The 21,522-nt window shown below is 40.5% G+C and overlaps 1 protein-coding gene across 7 annotated transcripts in view; it reads right to left on the bottom strand.

Annotated features, from left to right (window-relative positions):
• Positions 1–21,522, bottom strand: part of hdac7a (histone deacetylase 7a) — a 65,842-nt gene that overhangs the window by 3,130 nt on the left and 41,190 nt on the right. For 6 of the 7 annotated variants that reach the window (XM_069140966.1, XM_069140968.1, XM_069140970.1 and 3 more), the window contains 20 exons: positions 21,354–21,454; positions 20,562–20,684; positions 20,261–20,370; positions 19,303–19,404; positions 18,420–18,588; positions 17,692–17,897; positions 16,816–17,019; positions 15,866–16,097; positions 14,362–14,495; positions 14,023–14,143; positions 13,565–13,614; positions 12,873–12,980; positions 10,939–10,994; positions 10,139–10,226; positions 9,855–9,974; positions 9,680–9,777; positions 3,300–3,418; positions 2,756–2,889; positions 415–496; positions 17–155 (listed from right to left, as the gene is read on the bottom strand). In XM_069140966.1, coding sequence (XP_068997067.1) covers positions 17–155; positions 415–496; positions 2,756–2,889; positions 3,300–3,418; positions 9,680–9,777; positions 9,855–9,974; positions 10,139–10,226; positions 10,939–10,994; positions 12,873–12,980; positions 13,565–13,614; positions 14,023–14,143; positions 14,362–14,495; positions 15,866–16,097; positions 16,816–17,019; positions 17,692–17,897; positions 18,420–18,588; positions 19,303–19,404; positions 20,261–20,370; positions 20,562–20,684; positions 21,354–21,454 — 2,496 coding nt within the window. The remainder of the gene's footprint in view (positions 1–16; positions 156–414; positions 497–2,755; positions 2,890–3,299; positions 3,419–9,679; positions 9,778–9,854; positions 9,975–10,138; positions 10,227–10,938; positions 10,995–12,872; positions 12,981–13,564; positions 13,615–14,022; positions 14,144–14,361; positions 14,496–15,865; positions 16,098–16,815; positions 17,020–17,691; positions 17,898–18,419; positions 18,589–19,302; positions 19,405–20,260; positions 20,371–20,561; positions 20,685–21,353; positions 21,455–21,522) is intronic. The other variant, XM_069140967.1, reaches the window with a different exon arrangement.

Here is a 21,522-nt window from a genome sequence, read left to right as displayed (position 1 = left end):
TGAATGAGTGCTGTACCTCTTGTTGGAAAGGACTCCCACAGAGAGGGAGGCCAAAGCATTGACGGCATCTGTTTCCTCACAGTCTCGACTCTGAGCAGCCAGGTACGACAGACCCACTAATCCACTGTAGGCCTTCAAATTCTGCCAGTACTGACCTGCAACACACACACACACACACACACACACACACACACACACACATGTGTTACTGATATTATAATGCAAATACCAAACTAATCTGGACCTTGTTTGGATTTTAATATCATATCCAAGGGTCAAGTGTTGATTACAACAGCAATAAGAGGGGAGAGAACAAGAAAATGAACATGACAATTGGGATTTATTAAAGGATTAAATGACATTTTAATGAAACAACCACAAAGAACATTTGAATGAGGTACTAGTGCTGCTCACTGTGTATCTGTATGACTGTCTGCAGGGAGCGGACTGCGTTAGCGTTGGGCTTCTGGAGGAGGACTTCCTCTGGCAGTTGGTCCTGCAGAAGAGACACAGCCATGGAGAAAGTTAATTTTTTTCAAATACTTGGTAAAGAAGTGATTGAGAGGATATATCAAGTGTTCTGCAGAACACTGTTAACCAAACCAACTTTACTGTATAATAGGAAAAAATACTGAAAGTAAAAATGGGGTAAATAGTCAACCTGATATCTTACCAAAGCGTGTAATACACCCATCAGTCCACCAGACAATACCGTGTCAGGGTCACGCTTTTACTCGCTTACGCGTGAAAAGTAAGAGGCCTTCGGTTTAAGCATGAAAAACAATGTGCTTAAGTTTAGGAAAAGATTAGGATTTGGGTTAAAATAAGTAATTTTCCATACTTGACATTACTCAAGTTAAACACATTACATCATGTCCATAACTTACTTATGTTACTTAAGAGAAATCCACGTTGACTTTTGCTTTCTCATGGACTCGAACGCTGACCTCCGCGGTTTAAGTGTTTGTTTTATCCAACCACCCGCGACCTCTTCCTTACCAGGACTTTATCATTCTTTGTACTTTGTCTCATGACTTCTTTCTATGACCCTGGTTTTACACGCCAATACTTTTCACGCCCAGGCAAGGCAAAATGTGATGCTGACATGGTATCCTCTAGTGGACTGACAGGTGTATTACAGGCTTTGTCATGATACCGGGCCGAACTAGTCCATGCTTCGTTCCCCTGCTTGTTGTGCAGGAGCTTTCAAAACCCAATCATTGGTTCCTAATTAAAACTGCAAGCACTGATATGCGGGCCGTCGCACGGTGCATGTCGGGGATCCAGCGGGTCGGGGCGGCCGGCTCCCCGACGTGCAGGACGTGAGGATCTGCATATTCACACTTGCAATTTAAAAAAATTTCTCGATCTCGTTCCTTATTCTTCTTGGCAGCTTTGACATCTTCAAAAACTCATGAAGGTTGGTGCCTGACGCGAGTTTCGAACATCGTTTGACCTTAAACATCAACTTCCTGTGTCACGGCGAAACATCAAACTTAGCGACATCGCCCTGGCTATACTATATACAAAAAATAATTTTGGGTCACTTTTTGGACAACATGCCTTTTTTTGAATATTTTGGACCACATACAGTATGAATTTTTTTTGTATCACTTTTAGGAGTATGACCTTTTTCTGAACTGACATGTATGCCTCAAGTGGCAACTTTTATTTTAGTTTTTGTTTTGTATTATTGTTGACCTTTGGTTTGGTATTAGTATGACTGCATTTACAACACAAACCCGAAACCTGCAAACCCACAGAAAAAGTTTTGCATACACTAAACATTACAGGAAGATATTTAATATCACTGCAGACCCCCTTGAAAACATGTATATCTACTATCCAAAGAATGTCTGCGGCAATTTTGGTCGCATTTGAATTAATATTTGTGGACGGTGGAGTTATAGGTTGCAGTGAGCCAAAGATTTGTCATAATGCTGTCTAACTCCTGGGAAGATTGGTGGTGCAGTGGTTAGCATTGTTGCCTCTCAGCAAGAAGATTAGGGTTTCAATCCCCCCCCCCCTTTGTCATGACTTTAGAAAAAAATCATACATTAGCATGTTGTCCAAATTATGAAAAAAAAGTCATACTTTAGCAAAAAGTGACCCAAAAATAATTTTTAGGTCACTTTTTGGCCGCCACGGGCACACCGATCAACAAAAACAAATTCTTATGATAACTTTTAATTCCAAACATGTTAAGAGTGCACAGAATAAATTTCAAGTCGGTCTGACAAAATTTGTAGAAGTTGGTTAAAGTACAACATGTGTGAATCGCCAAAAATGGCGACTAAAATAAAAATGGCGGACTTCCTGTTGAGTTGACGTAATGGTGCGATGTAACTTTTTTGTACATCTCGGTGTGATACACAAGTCCACCAAATTTCGTGCATGTAGGTAAATGTAGCCGCCGGGGAAACTGTGTAGGGGGCGCTAGCGAGCCCTTTGGCCACGCCCACTCGCGACTCCACTAAAATACGACATCTTTCGCCAGGAGAGATGGGTGTACCAACTTTCATGAGTTTTTAAATATGATAAAGCTGCCAAAAATGCAGTTCTTTGCGGAGAAAAATAAGGAACGAAAACAATATTAATTCTTGGATAACAATAGGGCTTTCACACTATCGGTGCTCGGGTCCTAAGTATTCCGCTCGCCCTGGAAAAAATTTCAGCACTGAATATAAATGCTTTCAATGTCGGGTGACCCGGAAACAAACATCTAAAAAGAACTGCATTTCCCAGTATGCCATACCTGTTTGCCCAGGAGTGCACTGACGCAGGCTTCAGATGCGTCACAGATAGCTGTGAGGTCATGACCTCCTTCAAGGGCCAAAACCAGACGACCTCCTGCTAGAGACATCAGCTGGCGAGTAAGGAAGCCAAAACCTGTGGTGCACACACACAAAAATGTTCACATGAAGTAGGAACCATGCAAAAACCAGTAAAGCTTGGCAGGTGAGCTGCAATCATCAGAGCACTGGCTGGCTTTACCAAAGAGAGTTTTGCTATAATTTCCAATATCCTATGAAAACATACATATATTTTTACCATTTAGATCCTCCCACAGCAACGTACCAACTACTAATGACTATAATTATGGTTACATCAGTGATGAAGTAGGGCACGGAAGACGGCACAATCCTGCTCTTTGGTCCATGCTTGACAGGAGCTGTAATAATCTATTAATATCTCAGAATCCCCAAAGGGCCCCAAAGTAAAGTTCTTGCTAAAAACAAGCCGTTGAGGTAAAGATTGGAAGACAGACAATTCAGTCTGTGGTGGAGAACCGTGCATACATTTGGCGGAGACCTTGTACCCTCCCAGCGGTGCGGGGTTTCCCTCAGCAGCATCGAACCCAGCTGACACCAGAACGACGTCCGGGGAGAACTCCTGGGCGATGGGCATCACAACAGACCTGTTGGGACACACACAAAGAGTCGAATGTCACTTCTAGGGACTGGGAAGAGATGGTTCTACTGGCTCCTACCGGCTTCAAATGGAAACTAGTCTTTAAAAGATAACCCAAATGTAAAATCGTATTTTCTCTTTTTACTACTCATGTAGATGAAATGACTGCTGTGTTTTGTCATGTAATGACTGCTCTACTGCAGTTTTGTGTGATCTACTGGCTGTAACGTACCTTTTAAAGTAACCCAACCATTTAAATTACATGTGTATTGTCTTTATTTTTTGCACATTCGCATCTTAAGTATATAGTTAAACTAAAAAAAATAGCAGGAAACTTGCAAACGCAGAATAACACAGAGTGTCCTATTTTGGTTCCGGCGCAAAGCTGCTCTATGTGCGGATTCAAGTGAATTTGCATTATGGTAAAGTGCAGGGAGCTTTTTTCTGTGCTTGCATGGAGTTGCTGTTTTCGTAGCTAAACATGAACCTAGACTGCACTACAGTGTGTCAGTAAAGATGCACTTGTGCGGTGCAAAACAATTTTCAGTGGTGTGCTCATGAACAGACCTACAGTATCTAAAATCCCAGAGAGGTTTGGTGGATGTCCGATGTATTTAATCTCACTTATATAAATAATTAAAACAAGATTTTGTTTAAATGCAACCTTCTGATTCAGTTAATCATATAATAAAATCAGGCTGACTCTGGTCTATTAAATTGGATGTGAATCAGGCAGTTCGTCCACATCATTACGCAGTAGGCAATCTTCTAATGCAACACCTCGGCACCCTCAAAACCCGTGACACTCCCAGCTGAGACTGTTGAGGCTGCTACCTCCTCCACTGGTGGGAGTATCTCGGTTGTAGAGGAGCTGATTTAATTGTCAATGATTGAAGTCAACTATAACACACATAATTATCCATTTCTCCTATACTTTACCACGGCACCACAGATGAACTTGCATTTGTGTTCACGAAATTACCTAAAAAGTTGGCCACACCTACATGTGCACAGTATGTGTTCTTCTAGTCACAGAAAGAGAGAGTTCCTACACAAGGTACAAGTGTGAACTCTGAAGAGTTACACGTTTTTTTTTCTAAGAAAAAAAACCCTAATGCCTTAGAGCGGCTTAGATGTAGCTCTGCACCTTTGCCTTCATTCAGTACCCGTGGATGTATAAGTATGCAAATAGTCCCTGTGTTGTCTCTATCCACCCCTCCACTGCTTGTCTGCAGCTCAGAAAGCCCCATCCTGCAAGTTGATGAGATTGGTTCAATAGGTATGTGACAAATTAAACCTGGGCTGTCTGATTCATTGCAGTTCCAAAGTGGAAATGCTCAGCCACGGTGTTGACTGCTTATTTCACTCATGATACACCTTCTAGCATATAAAAAACACAGTATGGACATGTTCAAGGTTAAAAACCAGGGGTTCTTATTGTGCAAAAAGTCTGCAGTCAACATGGAGTAACTGTAAAACAGCAACTAATATACTGATATAAGCATCCCCTGCATTGCTGTATTAACACCACTGAGACATCACGGGGAAGTTAAATTGTATTGAACACAGGTTAAAAAGGAAATACATACTTTGAAGGAGCCGGACAAAAACACACTTTAACAAGTGTCCATAGAAATTGAACTTTCACGAGCAGTTGCAACCCACACCTCAGTTGATTCAGTGGTTAATAAGTCACTGACAAACTCTAACATGGATTTATTTCATCTGTTTGTCCCTAATATTTAGTGAAATGTAGCTGTTTTCAACTCAAACTGGGCATTTCCAAACTGGGCAGTCTACTGGAGATGACAAATATTTATGATCCAATCAAAAGAAGTCATTAACATGACAAGTGAAACCAAGGTTTGGCTGATCCCAGACTCAGCAGCTGAACAGAGCTGACAAAGGACTATTGTTTTCTCTGTTGGAGAAGCTGCATAGCCTCGAGTGAGACACGTCTGCTCGACAAAGTCATATTGTTCTGTCAGCTCTAATAGCTGCACAGATGAAAATGTCCTTGATGCTATTGTTATTTGGAAGAAAGCAGTGCTGTCCAGAGGTGGAGGGAGGCTCGACTCTGCGGCTTGTTGCTGTCGGCGAAGTTCAAACCCGCACTGTTTGAGTCTGTTTCCCATTAGAGGCTTGTCACTCTCCTCACGTCATTGACAACACAGAGAGAAGAGGAAAAGCAGTCCATCTGGGATCCATTTACCTTCATTATTCTGCCTGGGGACTTTGGAGACCTCCCTCCCTCCCCTTCATCCACACACAAACACACATATGTAAGCACACATGCCCATATCCAAACACATAGCGCTGTCATGACTGCATGCAGATGGACAACATGAGCTCATAGACAAAGATGAGGATACACAGAGATAAAACACACAAACATGCTCCAGAATGAGCATATACCTGCAAATGTCCAACATAAAGACATATACAACTCACGTAGCGGAAGTAATCTGTCATCATGTCGGTGGTGTTAAGTTTTGTTTCACCAAAAGAATCCATAAAGCAGGCCTAAACGTTATCTTCACGATATGGACATGAAGAAAGAGCTTGCAAACACGCCTCACACACACACACACACACACACACACACACACACACACACACACACACACACACACACACACACACACACACACAACCGCAAAACCCAACCCCACCTCCCCTGTAGACCCATTAAAGCTGCCACGGTCCCCCCAGAGAGAGAAACTGCAGACAAACTAATGGAAAGATGGAGGGAAGGAGGGGAGGCGGAGGAGAGGAGGGAACGCTTATTAAAGATCAATCAAGGGAGGACAGGAAGAGGGCGAGAATGTGTGTGTGTGTGTGTGTGTGTGTGTGTGTGTGTGTGTGTGTGTGTGTGTGTGTGTGTGTGTGTGTGTGTGTGTGTGTGTGTGTGTGTGTTGGGTGGTGGTGAGGGTTTGGGGTGATGGAAAATAAGGGGGGTGAGAGTGAAGGATAAGGTGAAAATGCAACAAAGCTCTCCCTCTGAAGCTGAAGCACTCACAAACTTTAACCCATAAAATGCATTCCATAAAACAGCCTCCACACTTCTTTTTTTTTTCCGCAGAGCCTTCAGACATTTGAAAACTTTATTAATTACTTGTGCAAGCCATGGGTGGGGGTCTTTTAGATTTTTACTTCATAAAAAGAAAAATGCTCTTTTTAAGTAGTTAAGGCAAAGAACCTCCCCATTAGGGCCTTAAAAGAGATTATGTAGACCGACAGGCTAATCATGATAATAATAATAGCAATCCTCACGAGACATTTTCTTTTAAAACTGCTCAAAATGATTTCAGTGAGTGCAACACAGTTATTTACTTATTTTGAACCTATTCTCTAAACATACAGATATATTAACAGCTCTTTTCTGGTCATACAGGCTTTAAAATATTTTTCTAAAGTGACAAACTGATATACGAGCTGGCTTTTTTTCACAATTGTTATAGTTCAGTCAGACAACTCACATTTGAAATATTTATTGCTGCAGCAGAACATAGTTCGAGTTTGGCGTCTCGGCTTTGGCCTTATCACTCCCTGTAGATGTAATTACTTGGAGGTATTGGAAAGTGATGACTTAATAACTGAACCTCCCTGTGGCTGCAGGTGGATGTTGGGTGGGGCTGAACGTGTATGCGGCAGTCTTGACGCAGGGCAGCAGTGTCGTTGGCGGGCGAAAGCGTGAGAGGGGAAATTTTTACAGCTTAAATAGATCATCAAAATTGGGAGGGTGTGTTCGTTTTTGATGATTATATTACATGATGCAGAGCAGCTTGAGTCGACTGCATGAACGAGCTCGCAAATTATAGTAGTAAATTATGTCAGTGTTTCATAACCACATTTCAGGAATCTTTTCACAAAGTATGTTTACATGTACTGTATATATACCGTATGAATATTGGCTAATACCAGAATTTATTGATAACAATTTATAATATCGTATTAGCTTTGGCCCTAAAAATCCACTATCAGTCAGCTACACTTTGAATGGGTTGATGATTGGTGAAATGTTAGGCCTAGTCAGTGGGCTACACAATTAAACTGCACTATTCATCTGTCTTCCAGGTGGCTGAGACACTAACCATGCAATTGCAAAAACCTCCGTTGACAACCATCTTTGTTGAATTTCTTCTTCTATCCACATTTCTTTTTCATCTGTGCAGGAGGCAAATTCTGTTTTTCTGTTTTACTGCATTGGTACAAATGTATTATTAGCATTCACTTGGAATCTGTCAATCCCGACTCAGCTCACACCGTAACGTCAGTATTACTTTATATCATCAGTATTATTATTATTTTCTACAACGGAGCAGACAATTATCTGAATAGATTTAAAGTGGTGAACTCTCAACATCTGGGCATCCAGGCAGATTAAATCAAATAGAGAATTCCTCACAACTTACATTAGGTTCACATTTGAATACGCGGCCATATGACCGGCATTATTACCATTGAACTTGAGGCGGCACGTCCTTCTCTATTTTCCTGAAATCTGTTGACTTTGGAGAATGTTTTAAACATTTTCCTTTTTTAAATTTGAAACTAAACAGTAATTTTCTGTATTTCATTATGATATCAAGCTCTGGAAGGTCCAAACCTCTCTCTCACTGCAAACACACAGAAACTCTTAAACTTCTAAAACTTTGGGGAGGTCTTTCACCATGAAAACCAAACAATGAAGCCAGCATGACCCAGTCCACCATGGGCCAAATTAGATTTTACATTTTGGGCGGAGAGAACTGAAAACGTCATGTTAGGCAATTCAATACACACAATATACACATTATAGAAAAGGTCATATCTAAATCTGGCTATCAAATCTCATTTGCTACAATCACTGTTGATAGGACAACATACAAACAGATGGCTAATGAATATTTGACATTTTTTCTTGTATAGCAAATAAAAAATTGTAAAAGTTTAAATTTGGGCAAAATTGAACGTGTTACTGCCATCAATGTTTTCTGTTCAATCTCAAACACACTGGGTACTGGGTGCACCCCCCCCCCCCCCCCTGCACTCTCCCACTTTGAATTATTACCATTGTTAAATCTGTCTCTCTGCTGCTTTGCTCCATATAAAGGTCAGAGGTCAGGGTCATGCACGCAGTGCCAGTCCTGAAACAAGCAGGGAATCAGTGTTTGGCTAAATACCATCAAAGAAGTTTTCCTTAGTCTCCCTAATAAACAGGATTATGAGAATAAATCACACAGAGAAGGAGCTTGTGTTACTGTATACTGAAGGTGGCAGGTCTTTTGCAATTTGCATTCTTGAGTATGTTTGAAGTTGCATGCTTGTACTGTATATAAACATATGCATGCTTGCGTGCATGTGCACAGTTTTCCCCCCCTTATGTCTGCCACCTCGTCTCTCTGCCTCCTTTTCCAGTAACCGTGCGGTTTCCTTGGGGTTGGATGCACCAGACAACCAAAAAGCCCACACGACTGAAACTTTATTGGTGCTAAACACCCACCAGTGACAATTATCCAACCCACCAGCAGGAAGTAACGCTCCGCAATCTGTCAAACACAAGACCTGGAGACCATTTACTGTAAAACATCTGAGGTTATTGGAAACAGGGAGCGCCAGACACATGCTGCCCAAATGACAAGGATTATTAATTACGTAAGAAGTACGTCAGAGGCTATGTGAAGCTGAGTCTCTGATCAGCTAGTGTGTTTGTTGTGGCTCAGTGAAAAGGAAATTGTTTGATTACAGCGCTGAATATCCTTATCCGGATCAATCAGAACTGGATCACAGGTGGTGGGAAAACTATTGTAGACTTTTTGACTGTTGCCTTAAACTCCACATCCTCAACATGAATTAAAGACTTTCAATATGTTTTAACTTCCACAGCATGCTGAAACAAAGAAAAACAGTTTTTGCTCATTTTCTAAACACTTTGAATTGTTTTTATTCTTCATGGAAAAGGAGCTACGGCAAAACGGTTAAAAAACAACAACATTGTTTTAATGTAGCCAATTGAATCTGAGAACTAATAAACAGACGAGTAACAACTTAAAGAACGTAACGTAGTGTAATGAACACAAATACTTCCATAAAGAGTACTAAGGGTGAGTGACAATCACGTGAATTATAATCATATTCACCGTGGTAACAAGATCTCAACCCAGCTGAACCACGAAATATAGATTTTGTTGCATCATGAGATAGTGTTCATCCCTACAGAGTAATTTGTCACCCATCTCTCTTGTCCTGTAAGCTTGTGTTTGAACAGAGCAGGAGTTGGTTGTACCTGAATGCAGCGAGGTACTCAGCATCTCCCATCGGTGGGTCCAGTCCTCCGGTCCACGCCACATTCACGTTGAAGCCCTCACCGGCTCCAGAACCGACCTAAACCCAAAGCTTTACTTAGTTGGATTTAATTCTTGTGGTACTATTGGATACAAAGTGTCCTGGGTGTCACTCACCTCCGCTGGCGACCCACTGCCAGGAAAGAAGTTGCCATCGTCATAGCGATGAAGCGAGATGTAGAGCACGCTGGAGTCGCTGTAAAAGATCTCCTGGGTGCCATTACCATGGTGAACATCCTGACCAGGCAATGAATTATTAATAGAATAATTAGAAGATCCACAGGAAATAAATTCACAGATATGCTCTGAGGACAAACAAGTATGACAGGAGTCTCACAGTGGCTCCTTATTTATATAAACATCAGCAGTAGTATGAGTCCAGAGTCAATACGACATCTTACCCAGTCAACAATGAGGATCTTGCTGACGCTGAGCTTGTGTTGGAGCTGCTTAGCAGCGATGGCCACAGAGTTGAAGTAACAGAAACCCCTAATAGACACATACAGAGTGTGAAGTTTAAAGACAGAAGACTTTAATAGAAAATAAAAAAAACACTGAATGTCTCTTAGTATAGGCATGTAACATCAGGAGGCATCTGACTGGTCCTAAACTCATCCTGCAGCATGAAAATGACTCCAAACACACATCCGGAGTATTGAAGAACTAGCTTCACTGACAAAAACCGGCGTGGAATCCTGTAACAGATGGTATTGCCCAACATAGACCTGATCACAACCAGCCTGCATCGACAGAAGAAATGTAGCAAGCTCTTTAATGTGCTTGAAACAATCTGCAGTATGTGTACCGGGGGAGAAGGTGATGTTTTAATGTTAAAATGTTTTTCCATCCTCCCCAAGAACAGTATTCGTTAAAATATTTTTTGGAAAACATATTTACTTTACTTTTCTTAAAGACCTCACATTTGTGCAGTACTTCATGCCAAAAATGTAAAACAGAGAACAATACAGTGGCTGTACAGGATTATCTTCAGGATAGATGAGTACAAAAAAAACAAAAAAACAACACGAATTCAAAAAACACTATCTTCTGAATTTTGTCCACTTTGTCTTCCTCCACAGAGAAGCTGCTGACAGTACAGTACGAATAGGAAAACTAACTGTGGTCGGGCTGAGCATCTGCCACACACACACACACACACACACACACACACACACACACACACACACACACACACACTTACATTGGGTTGGAGGGATCTGCGTGATGCCCCGGTGGTCTGACCACAGCAAAGCCATTCTGTGTAGAAGAGGAAGATGCCGTTAGTGTTTCACTGAATGTGATGAGCTAAGTGTAAAGTTAAGAAAATACAATCCTTCTACTTTACTGGTTTTTATGATGTACGGGAATGTAAAAGATTAAGAGCACATGAATGAAGAAACCTCCCGCTTACTTGCACAATCCCCCTGCCAAAATTCACAATGTATCTTTTTGAGGTTGACTGAAAGGTCTCTAACAGAAAGAGTGGCTGTTTCCTGCTTTGCATGAAGTTTGCTTCCATCAGTGTTCCTTGTGTTTATAGATGTACAGTAGGTTTCCATTCTTCCATTTAAATAACCCTGAATCCCTGCATTGATTTGGTTTGAAGCTCAATCTCAGTTTTTATAAACCAGTGAGGTGAATCTGGTCAACCATTGTGAATCATTGTTATTATCCCACATGACAATACTAAAAGCGTAACAGAAGAAATTTCATGAACACACCAGATGATTATATGTTCTGGCAATGTTTGACCACAACAGAGGCTTTTTGTGATACTTCTTATGTTGCCTTGTAAATTAGTATGTATAGTATACACTGCCTACAACATGTATAGTTTCTGGAATGGAGGTACTGGAGTGGTTCCACTGTGGTTGTGGTGCAGTGCAGCGGTGATTTCTGTTTGCTATTTTGGGGTTTTGTTGGAGGTCAAAACCTTTTGGATTAAACTTGCCAGCCACAAAATTCTTTTTACTAATGTTTACATTTGACCATTTAGAATAACAAAAAAAGAGAATCATTTCATGTTTATTTCTGGACTTTTAACAATTGCAAAGAGGAAAGGAAGAAAATTGAGCCCACCGTGAGACAGGAAAATTCTTCCTTCAAACTCATTCATCTTTTAAGTGGTTAGAGTCCTTAGGCAGGGGAGGAACTTTGATTTGCCTGAAGTTGATGTTTCTCTCTGACCTTTAACGTATAGGAACAACCACTCCAAAAAGAAGCTACCAGCTCCAAAGTTACAAAGCTGTTGTTTATTGTGTAAGTTTTGACTTACTGACATCATGATAGCCATACCTTCTAATATTATAACTATATAGTAACCTTTATTACATCCATCATTATTGCTGACATACGAGGTGTGATCAAAAAATGTATTCTTGTTGGGCATGAATAGTATGCAGCACAGCAATGCACATGTAGCAATGAGGAAGCAAGAACTTTCGAGTAAGTTACATTCAAGTTTTTGTAGCGTTTGCGTTGCTTGATAAAAATCAGCACCTCTGCTATATGTTTTTTTTTGACTAGCAGTAAAAGTGCATTTGCAATTTCAACATGGAGTTGAAACTTGAGCAGAGAGTGCACATCAAATTTGATGGATGAGATGAAGGATGAGAAATTTTTGATGTTGACGAACCTAAGTGCCATCGCGTCACAGTTCGAGACGTTTGCACTGACTGTTTTCCCTCAGACGCGTCAGAACGTCACAGTAGAACTCGGTGTTGATTCCTGAACTGATGAGCCTTTCTCGTTCTTGGACAGTGACGTTCTGACACTCTTAAACAGGAATGTCATTCAAAACACCTCGCCCGCCTCATTGCTTCATTGACAAAGGCTTTCCGAAGCATTTCAAGGGTATCCGTTACCAATTCCAGAGTTTGACACACCAGACTTTGACTACATAGCAGTTTTGTTAATGCCTCAGTTGTCATGATGACTACTAAGGCAGGTGATCTAAACTAAAGCTGCAAAAGAAAAGGAATTAAAACTTGGGAGTTGAGACAACGAAATCTATTCACTTCCTCATTTCTAACCTTGTGTGACCTGGGGAAAATTACGTTTGTGTTCCTCTTGTGTCTGAGTCTTTGACACTGTACCACGTCAAGTATTGAACGACTGCAGCGTTTAGCTTCTTACCTTTAGCTCTCCTTTGCCCACTCTGAACGACAGCTCAACGACGCTGCCTGCCGCCATGCGTGACGCCGTGGAGGTGTGCGACTCATTCCAGATGGTGTCATTATCAACCTGTCAATCAAAAGACGAATGATGAAGAGAATTAAAACAAACATATCCACACTTACACATAAATGTGATATTATCTTTTATTTTTATTGCTCAGTAAATCCTGGCTATCTCGAAAACAAACTCTGTGAAAGAAAACTTTCTTGCATGGATGTTACTAAAGAGAAAAAAATGTCACTTAAATGCCAGATCCATATTTGCCAGTAATTTTTCTTTCCATTCTGTTTTTTTCTGTCCTCTGTTTGTTCACAAACTGGCATGGCTGTCCATCTGGCTCGGACAATGAAATCCGAGGCATTTCTTTCATCCCTGGTCACGGACATGTTGTTCTCATTAGTCTGACTTGTCATGGTTCGACACGGACTGTCAGGCGAACGTTAGCATCGGGCCGAGCCAGCTCTCTTTCCCTCTTTATTATCCTTTCTTTATTTCTGTCTTTCTTGTCATTTTCTTGCGCTTGTCTTTGTTGCTTTTCTTTGAAACAGTATCATCTTTCATCAGTGCAGTGATTGTGGTGGATTGTGGTGCATTCATTAAGAGCTTTAGGAGAATTAGGAACACAAATAGAGATGCGTGTTTGCTCTTACCCCGACACCACCGCATGGCAACATCACAAACATCCTTTGAGAGAGGATTCCTGAAACAATAGAAACACAAACCTTCATTTATTTAAAAAAATATGTACACATAACAAGTTTTTCTTATGTTTGTTAGAATAATAAAAAATTTCTATTAGGGCTAATAGAAAAACAAAAAGCTACTGTGATTACTTTGAATAACCTGCCTACAATTAAATTATTTAGACCATGAGAGAACTCTTGTTATGCGGCTGTATGTAGCTCCATCACAAATTTACAATATCTTCTTAATTTAATTAACATAATTCGAGGACAAAACTACTGTCAGAATTGTAAAACAATTGGAGCACTGGTTTTATTGTTCTTCCTGATCACTTTTAATCCGGATCACTGGATATCCTTTTCAAATCACGATTCGGCTCAGAAAAAATAGTTTTATAAATCCGTCAGTCGGAGAAGTGGCATACCGGCCAGTTTACGGTTGTCCAGTTTGAGTCTGTTCAGCGGGTTGGTGCCGTACAGCAACACATGGCGCTCTGTATGGACGGACTGCAGCTCCTCCAGAGTGGCTTTACGACCCCGAATACTCTGTATGGGGATATAACATCTCTTTAAATATTTCTATATGGAATATTTTAGGCAGAAAGAGACAAAACACACCTACATTGCAGCCTTGAGGGCCAGGAACAGGACATCATGTTAGAAATCATATACATATGGATAATTTATACAGTGTCTTAGCAAATTTTGCACCTCCCTAACAACATTACTGATGCAGTATCATGTGTGTGTGTTGCGTGTTGTACCTCACACTGTCCCCTCAGTCCTCTCTCCTGTAGTCGGGACCAGATGCTCTGTATCCTCCCAGCATGCTCTGGGTGACTGCTGTTATCTCCACACGTACATTGGTGCTTTAGCATTTGCGAGTCATACACTAGGCCTGCACACACACACACACACACACACACACACACACACACACACACACACACACACACAAAATAATTTACATCAACATTTTATACAAATTATGCAGCTGGACACGGATTTATTTTTCATATGTTTATAATCAACATATTTATGGCATTTGGGGTTTTATTGCCACTTATATCTGCTTTATAACTTTCCAAGACAGAAACATTTCTATGTTGGTAGGTTTCTATTTTGTTTTACAGTTCTTCGGTCCTTCAAGAGGCCTGAGAAGGACAGGGACAGAAAATTAAAATCATTTCTTTAATTTGCTTCATATTAGACAAGTATTAGACTAACACCTACAAAGTTTTTTTCAGACTTTAATTGCTTATGATCCCAAGGACTGAAATTTTTGGAATAATGTGGATTAACAAATGCTCTGTCACTGCCAACCCAGTTCTACCTCGAAAATAATGTTTTTTGGCCCTCAATAGACATTTTGAGAAATCAGTTTATCCGCTTAATAGCTGAGAGATAGATGAGAAGATTTGTACCACTCTTTTGACTGTGCACTAGCTAGAAACAACAAGCAATCATCTTAGCTTAGCTTAGTTTAGCATACAGGTGAAAAGCAGTAAGGGGACAGCTACTCAAGTTTCATCTAATGTTTAAAAATCTGCCGATCAGCAATTTGTGGTTTCATCAAGAGAAATGATTACTGGGTAAGACCAGCGAGTTTATGGAGTACAGTGGACACCCGCAACATAAGAGTGACACCAATTATCTCATCTAACGCTCAACAACAAGGCAAATAAGCCTATTCCCCAGAATGTTAAATTCCATCCATCCATCCATTATCTATACCCGCTTTATCCTGAACAGGGTCACGGGGGGCTGCAGCCTATCCCACCTCACTTTGGGCGAAGGCAGGGTTCACCCTGGACAGATCGCCAGTCCATCACAGGGCCAAGAATGTTAAATTACAATGTTTAAATTATACAGTTTTATACTTGCCTTTAACCAAACTACAGAGTATTTTTGCAAATACAGCTTTAATTGTACTGTGAATTTGCTCTTTTGTTTCTAAGTTTCTTCTTTATTTATTGTTCACATTTTAAAATCATCCTTCCGTGACGTACCCTTCAGATGGACAGTAATTCCTGTCGTATCCGAGACATTTACCACTGCTGGTCAGCACATGGTGCTCCTGTTGCTGCTGTGAGTTTATGAAATGTATTTCTTTTCCGATAGGATGAATATTTCTGGGGGTAGTTTATGAATTATGGAATGAGACTATGGAGGTTGCGATTAGTGTCATAACGCCTGAGCCACCAACTCACCCAGTATTTGAAATGTAGTTCCGAAAATTATAATACTGTTAAAGCATGTGTGACTCACCCGTGGTGAAGCGCGGCTTGCTGCTGGAGTCCTGTGCGGCCAGGCTCAGGGGTTTCTCAGGCAGGGTGAGAGAGGTGGAGGCTGGGGAAGACTGTGTACGTGACAGCGGCCGATGGACACCCAAACCACTCCCGACCCCGGCACCGCTGCTGACGCGTAACATGGGCACTGCCAGGGTCTCCATTTGTCGATGCAGCTGTTGAAGCTGCTTCTGCTGTTCCCATAGCAACGACTAGTGGCAGTGACACATATGGAGAGTCATATTAAGTCATATTAAGTCATATATATATATATATATATATATATATACATAGTAGACATCATATTATTGTTCAATATTATGAAGACAAAAGAAGACAAAGTTACATGTTAGAAACTCTGGAGCAGAAACATTTAGCTGCATTGTCATCCATATGGTACGCAGCTGTACAACTTTCTATCGAAGTGATGCATTTTTATCCTGATTTTATGTGATGGAAGTCACAGAACCCGCTCCAGCAGCCTAATATCAATAAAATCTGAGATTGTTTCATTTTTCCATTCTGACCTGATCCGTACCATGAAGAACAATGTAGATCAGTCAGTGTCAAGTATACTGCTAAATCTGGAAGCCATTTTTTTACTCTTTTTTAAAAAATTTCTTTTAACTTTTCCTTTAACCGGACCTGACTCCTGACAATGTGGTTTGTCTGATCAGTGACTGACAAATTCTCTGAACGAATAATAGCTCAGCTTACAGTACATGCACCCTGTCATCATAACGTTCTGAAATAACCACTTTGTTGTAATGAGTACTTGTTAAACCACAAAACCCTGCAATAGCAACTAGGATCATATCAGTGCAAGAGTTAGGACGCCATCTACCGGACTGTTGGATGAAGAACAGTCCTGTTGTATTACATCAACCTGCTTTTTTGTGCGTGTGAGTGTGTATTTGTGTCTTAAATTACCTGGTTGAGTATGAGTGCATGTTGCAGGTTTATTTGCTCTTCATGGGTCTTGGATGCTGTTGGCTCCGCCTCCCTCAGAGACTCCGCCCTCACTCTGCTGTGATAGGTCGGCTCCGTGGGTGATGACCCACCACCTTCCTCTGAGTCCATATCCTCAGAAGGGATCTGATGCAGTCTGGGCTTCTCGCTGGGCTTGGACATCAGCTGAACATGGACATACACACACATTCAAACTTTATTAGACAGTAAACAATTTTGCAAAACGCAGATAAATATAAGTCCACTATCACAAAAATCGGATTCAGATGAAAGCATGATGGAGTAAAACTTGTAGAAAAAATACAGACAGAGGAATTGAGAAGCACCTCAGCACATTGTTGATCTAGTGCTGATGTTTCTCATGAGATGTAACAGTAACCTACAACTTACACATTTTTTCGGACAATATTGAACCGAGACGAGGTGCACTTAACAAGTGAGGGTAAGATGAGTGTAAATTTGAGGTGCTTAGTGAAAAACCTGCCTTTGAGGTCATAATTAGCAAAAGCTGGTGAAGCTTGATGTCAGAGAAAAGACATCTCTATGCAAAAATTTAGCAGCGTTTCAATGTTTAAACTGTAGTGTCAAGATCTAAGATTGTTGATCCACTTTGGGATTGTTGTGGTAAGAAGGTTAACTACAAGAATCTCAAGAAAGCTTTGAATATCAGTAGTAGTTCCACATTTAAGCAAGACTTTTCAAAATTCTATGTCCAAATCTCACCCCACTTCCAGCATCAATCAGAAATAAGGGAGTCACACGTATGAGCGCAAAAGACCAACATGGAAACGCTTTTACTGAGGATTTTTACTAATACAGATCAGAGTGTAGTGATACCTTGCCCAGGTAAGTCTGCTGTTTGAGCCTCTCCAGTAGCTGTGTGTTGTGCTGTTGTTGGAGCAGATGTGTGTGAAGGGCGCGGGGGCTCTGGGGAAGTGGCTCAGAGCGCGTTCTGCTCAGCGGCTTGTGAGGATGAGCGCCTCCCGGAGACAGGTGGTCTAACTGGGGCGCAAACTGTAGCGGAACAGAGTCGAGGCCTGGAACTGGTGGGAGAAATGGGTCAAAAGAGGAGCAAAAGAAATGCGATATGTGGGCAAAGAAATGTGCAGACACATTATGCTTAAACACAAATAAATATAAATAAATGCAAATTTAAATGCAAATTTCCCTGAGCTGCATTGTACACTGATTTGTATTGTTTTGTATGTGTAAGATGGTGTAAAGTTATTTATTGCATTGACTAAATATAAAAGCCACTAAAATGAAAGAAAAATATATGGTGGTGGATGAAAAGAATTTCAATGTACCAATGACAAAGTAATTTACTTGCAGATGTAAAAAAGAAGTATGTTCTCAATGTCGCCACTGGATGGTGCTCTGACATTTCAGACGATACCGTCACAAAACCACTGCTTTACAAAGTGGCTTCAAGTTGTTGAAAGTACTGCATATGGGTTAATTTGCCAACTTCTTTTAACATCCTAAATCGTGGCGATTTTAGCCCCATAGTATGCCTGAGTGCACATATAGTGATACAAGTATGTGTCCGTGTGTGTGGATCTCACCAGTTAGTAGTGGAGTGTGTACCAGTCCAGAGGGCTCCAGGATGATGACAGGCAAGTGAGGGTTCATCCCGGCCTGATCCTCTCTGCTGAGGGGGAGAAAGACTGGCGAGCCTCCGGCGGTAACCACGGGAACCCGGCCGACCTTCAGAGAGGACAGCTCTACTTCAGCCTGCACACAGTTCAACAACTTTGTAGCTGAAGAAAACACGCTATCTGACATTAAGCAATGATAATAAATTATATTTAGTGTGGCGACAGAAGTTGATCTGTTTTCATGACACAAAATGATTTAAGTTTTGATGATAAAAACTCTCAAGCTACTTACATTTCACAAGTATTAATGTCATAGTGAAACAGCATTTTTAAGAACAATGCCTCCTTTATTTGATGTGCATTCATTCAGTTGACTGAGATTTTCCAGTCATGGTGACGCAAACTTTTAAAGGTCCCATATTTTACAGTTTTCTGGTGTTTTATATTCAGTCTTGAAATCCATAAGATATTTTTGTGTACTAACAAGTACTAAATATCCTCTCAATTTAGTTTAAATCTCCTCTCTTAAGCTTCATGCTGGAGCTCTACCAAGAACAGGCTGGACACATAACAAGAGCGTGAGTTTGTGATATCACAAACTACAGAAGTCCAAAATGGAACATCCAAACAGCGTGGTTGCTGAATACAGGCTGTGCTGTGTACATATCTCTGTGGACTGAGCATTTTGACTCTTTCACAGTATTTAAATGGCACATTGACCTAATTTATAATCAAAAAGAAATGGAGATCTGAATGTATACAATTTGGGACTTTTAAGGTTAAGTTTTACACTCACTGTGTTAAAAAAAAACACAAACTTTTGTGTCAACATAGTCAAATCAGTGTTTACCCTTGAGTTGGCCGGTAGTCCAAGTGTGATGGTGGGCAGAGTGGAGGGACTCTGGATGGTGAAGTTAGCCAGAGTGCCATCTCTGAGCAGCAGCTTCTGGGCCTGGAAATGCCAAACATAATTACTATGAAAAAAATAATACATTTATATTGAAAAATAATTTTGCTCATAACCCATTCACTTTTCTAACCTACATTCTCCACTAAAAATCTTTAATTTTGTTTTATGAGAAAAAGAGAAATTCCATGAAATAAAGACCCCTCCTTGATTTTTGCTAAGCTGTAGAAACACAAATTGTCTTTACTGCGTTCTCTTAATATTTTCTGCCAAAATGTCAGTGTTTACAAAATCTAAATCTACAGTAATGTAAACCAGTATGGTCTGATGAAACCGAAGCTGGTGTTTATCCTGAGGTGTCTTGACACTGGGGAGTAATGAGTCACACATCCACAGCAGGTGTGACAGAGGTTGCTCTGTTGTCTGTGACTTTCTGTGATTAAATGAATTATGTATAAACAGCTGACAAGCAGTGTTCCCACACTCTTGTGTCATGGATTTAAACATTTAATCATTACTCAGCATCTCGCCAAAGCCAATGTACATGAAACTTTTTTTTTTTTTTTTTCAATCAAAGCTTGTGATTAGTTGTTTAAAATTTCAATGTTTTTCTATCTCTAAGGCAAAACATTTTTGTTTTTCAACTTTGGTCTTTTCAAATCTTTCTCTCTATCTATCCAACTTCATCATGATTTCTTAACTACTATAACGTATTTGCCCAAACCAGTTTTCTATCAAAGAGGTTACGTCTCAAAACGTCGACACACATCGACTAGTATGATGTTAAAAATTGCGTATTTTACTTTCTTTCTCTAATCTTATATGAGATTGTTGTTTCGGGTAGTTTTCCTTTATAAGTAGTCACAATGGACACAATGCATTTGTGTGTTTCTTTGCTGACCTCATGCGAGAGACCGCCTGCAGATGGCAGCAGCCCGTTCTCATTGGGCAGACTGTCATTCGGAGAGCTGCAGCCAGAGACTGGAGTGCTGCTGCTGCTTGGAGACGAGTCTGGGGAAAGACAGGCAGTGGGGGAGTTTATATATGATTATGCATCTTGATTATATTCTAATTACACTACATGTTATCACACAAGTAAGAATAAAATCCTCCGTTTGATTCACTGAAATAATCAAAGATTAAAGCAACAATAATGCATTACTATTATGTTGTGTTTTGCGTTAGTGTGTGTGTCAGGTTACCCAGCGCGTCGGGTACTCTGTGTTTGATAGTGGGCGGGGCACTCTCTTTGCGGGTGAGCGGACTCTTGCGGGTGTTGAGGTGTTTCTTCAGCTTGTGTTTGACCTTCAGATTGGGTTCAGATGCTGACAAATTGGAGCAACATGAGGAGTGTTACTTATTGTGATTATGTAAAAAAAAAAAAAAAAAACTCCTGCTGTTGCTGACCATTATAATCCAACAAGAAACTTGTTTGCAGGTAATGAAATCTTGCTGTTCACAGCAAACATTTTAACATTTCGTAGCAGAAAAGCGCAAGTGCAACTAATAACATTAACAATCTCAAATGAAAAAAATCCTATGAATGGACATTAGGTATTACAACATGAAAAAGGTTGTCTTTTAAAGGGATTGAAAGGTATTAGAGACAGACTTACTGATCATAGTAAATGTAAGTGGGCAAAATACATGACTAGCTTTGAAGAAAAGTCTGTTTATCTACTGTAAGTAGTTTCAAATCAAATTCATAAAAGGTTACATAGTGCAACACTGCAGATGAATGTAAATATGATTACTGTTGCATAAAGTAGTGAGTGAAAAGAAATCCGTAGACCATAAAAACAAACAAAAAAATGCTCTCCTCTGAAGTCACATTGGAGGAAAAAGTTGCATGTAAGCTATTCAGCAATTGTCTTTGGATTTTCACAACATGATGTAATTTATCACAGTATCTTGAATTTACAACCTCATCATATTTGTCCTGAACATTACAGCTTCGTAAAGCCAAAATGTGCGGTGGGTGTCCGATGTTTTACCTGCTCTGCGCAGCGGCGTCCCTTCTGACCCGTCTGACGGAGGCTGTGACGGAGATGAAACGACAGACTGAGAGGACACACTCGGGTCTGGGACAAGATTTCTGTGAAAACACAACACACAAAAACAAATATATGTTCAACCACCCGGGTAAATAATCATATCGGACAT

Source organism: Embiotoca jacksoni, unplaced genomic scaffold (assembly GCF_022577435.1).
Source record: "Embiotoca jacksoni isolate LCO1_2020_lvr unplaced genomic scaffold, fEmbJac1.0.p SCAF_9, whole genome shotgun sequence".
Lineage (NCBI taxonomy): Eukaryota > Metazoa > Chordata > Actinopteri > Embiotocidae > Embiotoca > Embiotoca jacksoni.
Note: the sequence above shows the minus strand (reverse complement) of the source record. Positions and strands in the feature narration are given on the sequence as shown.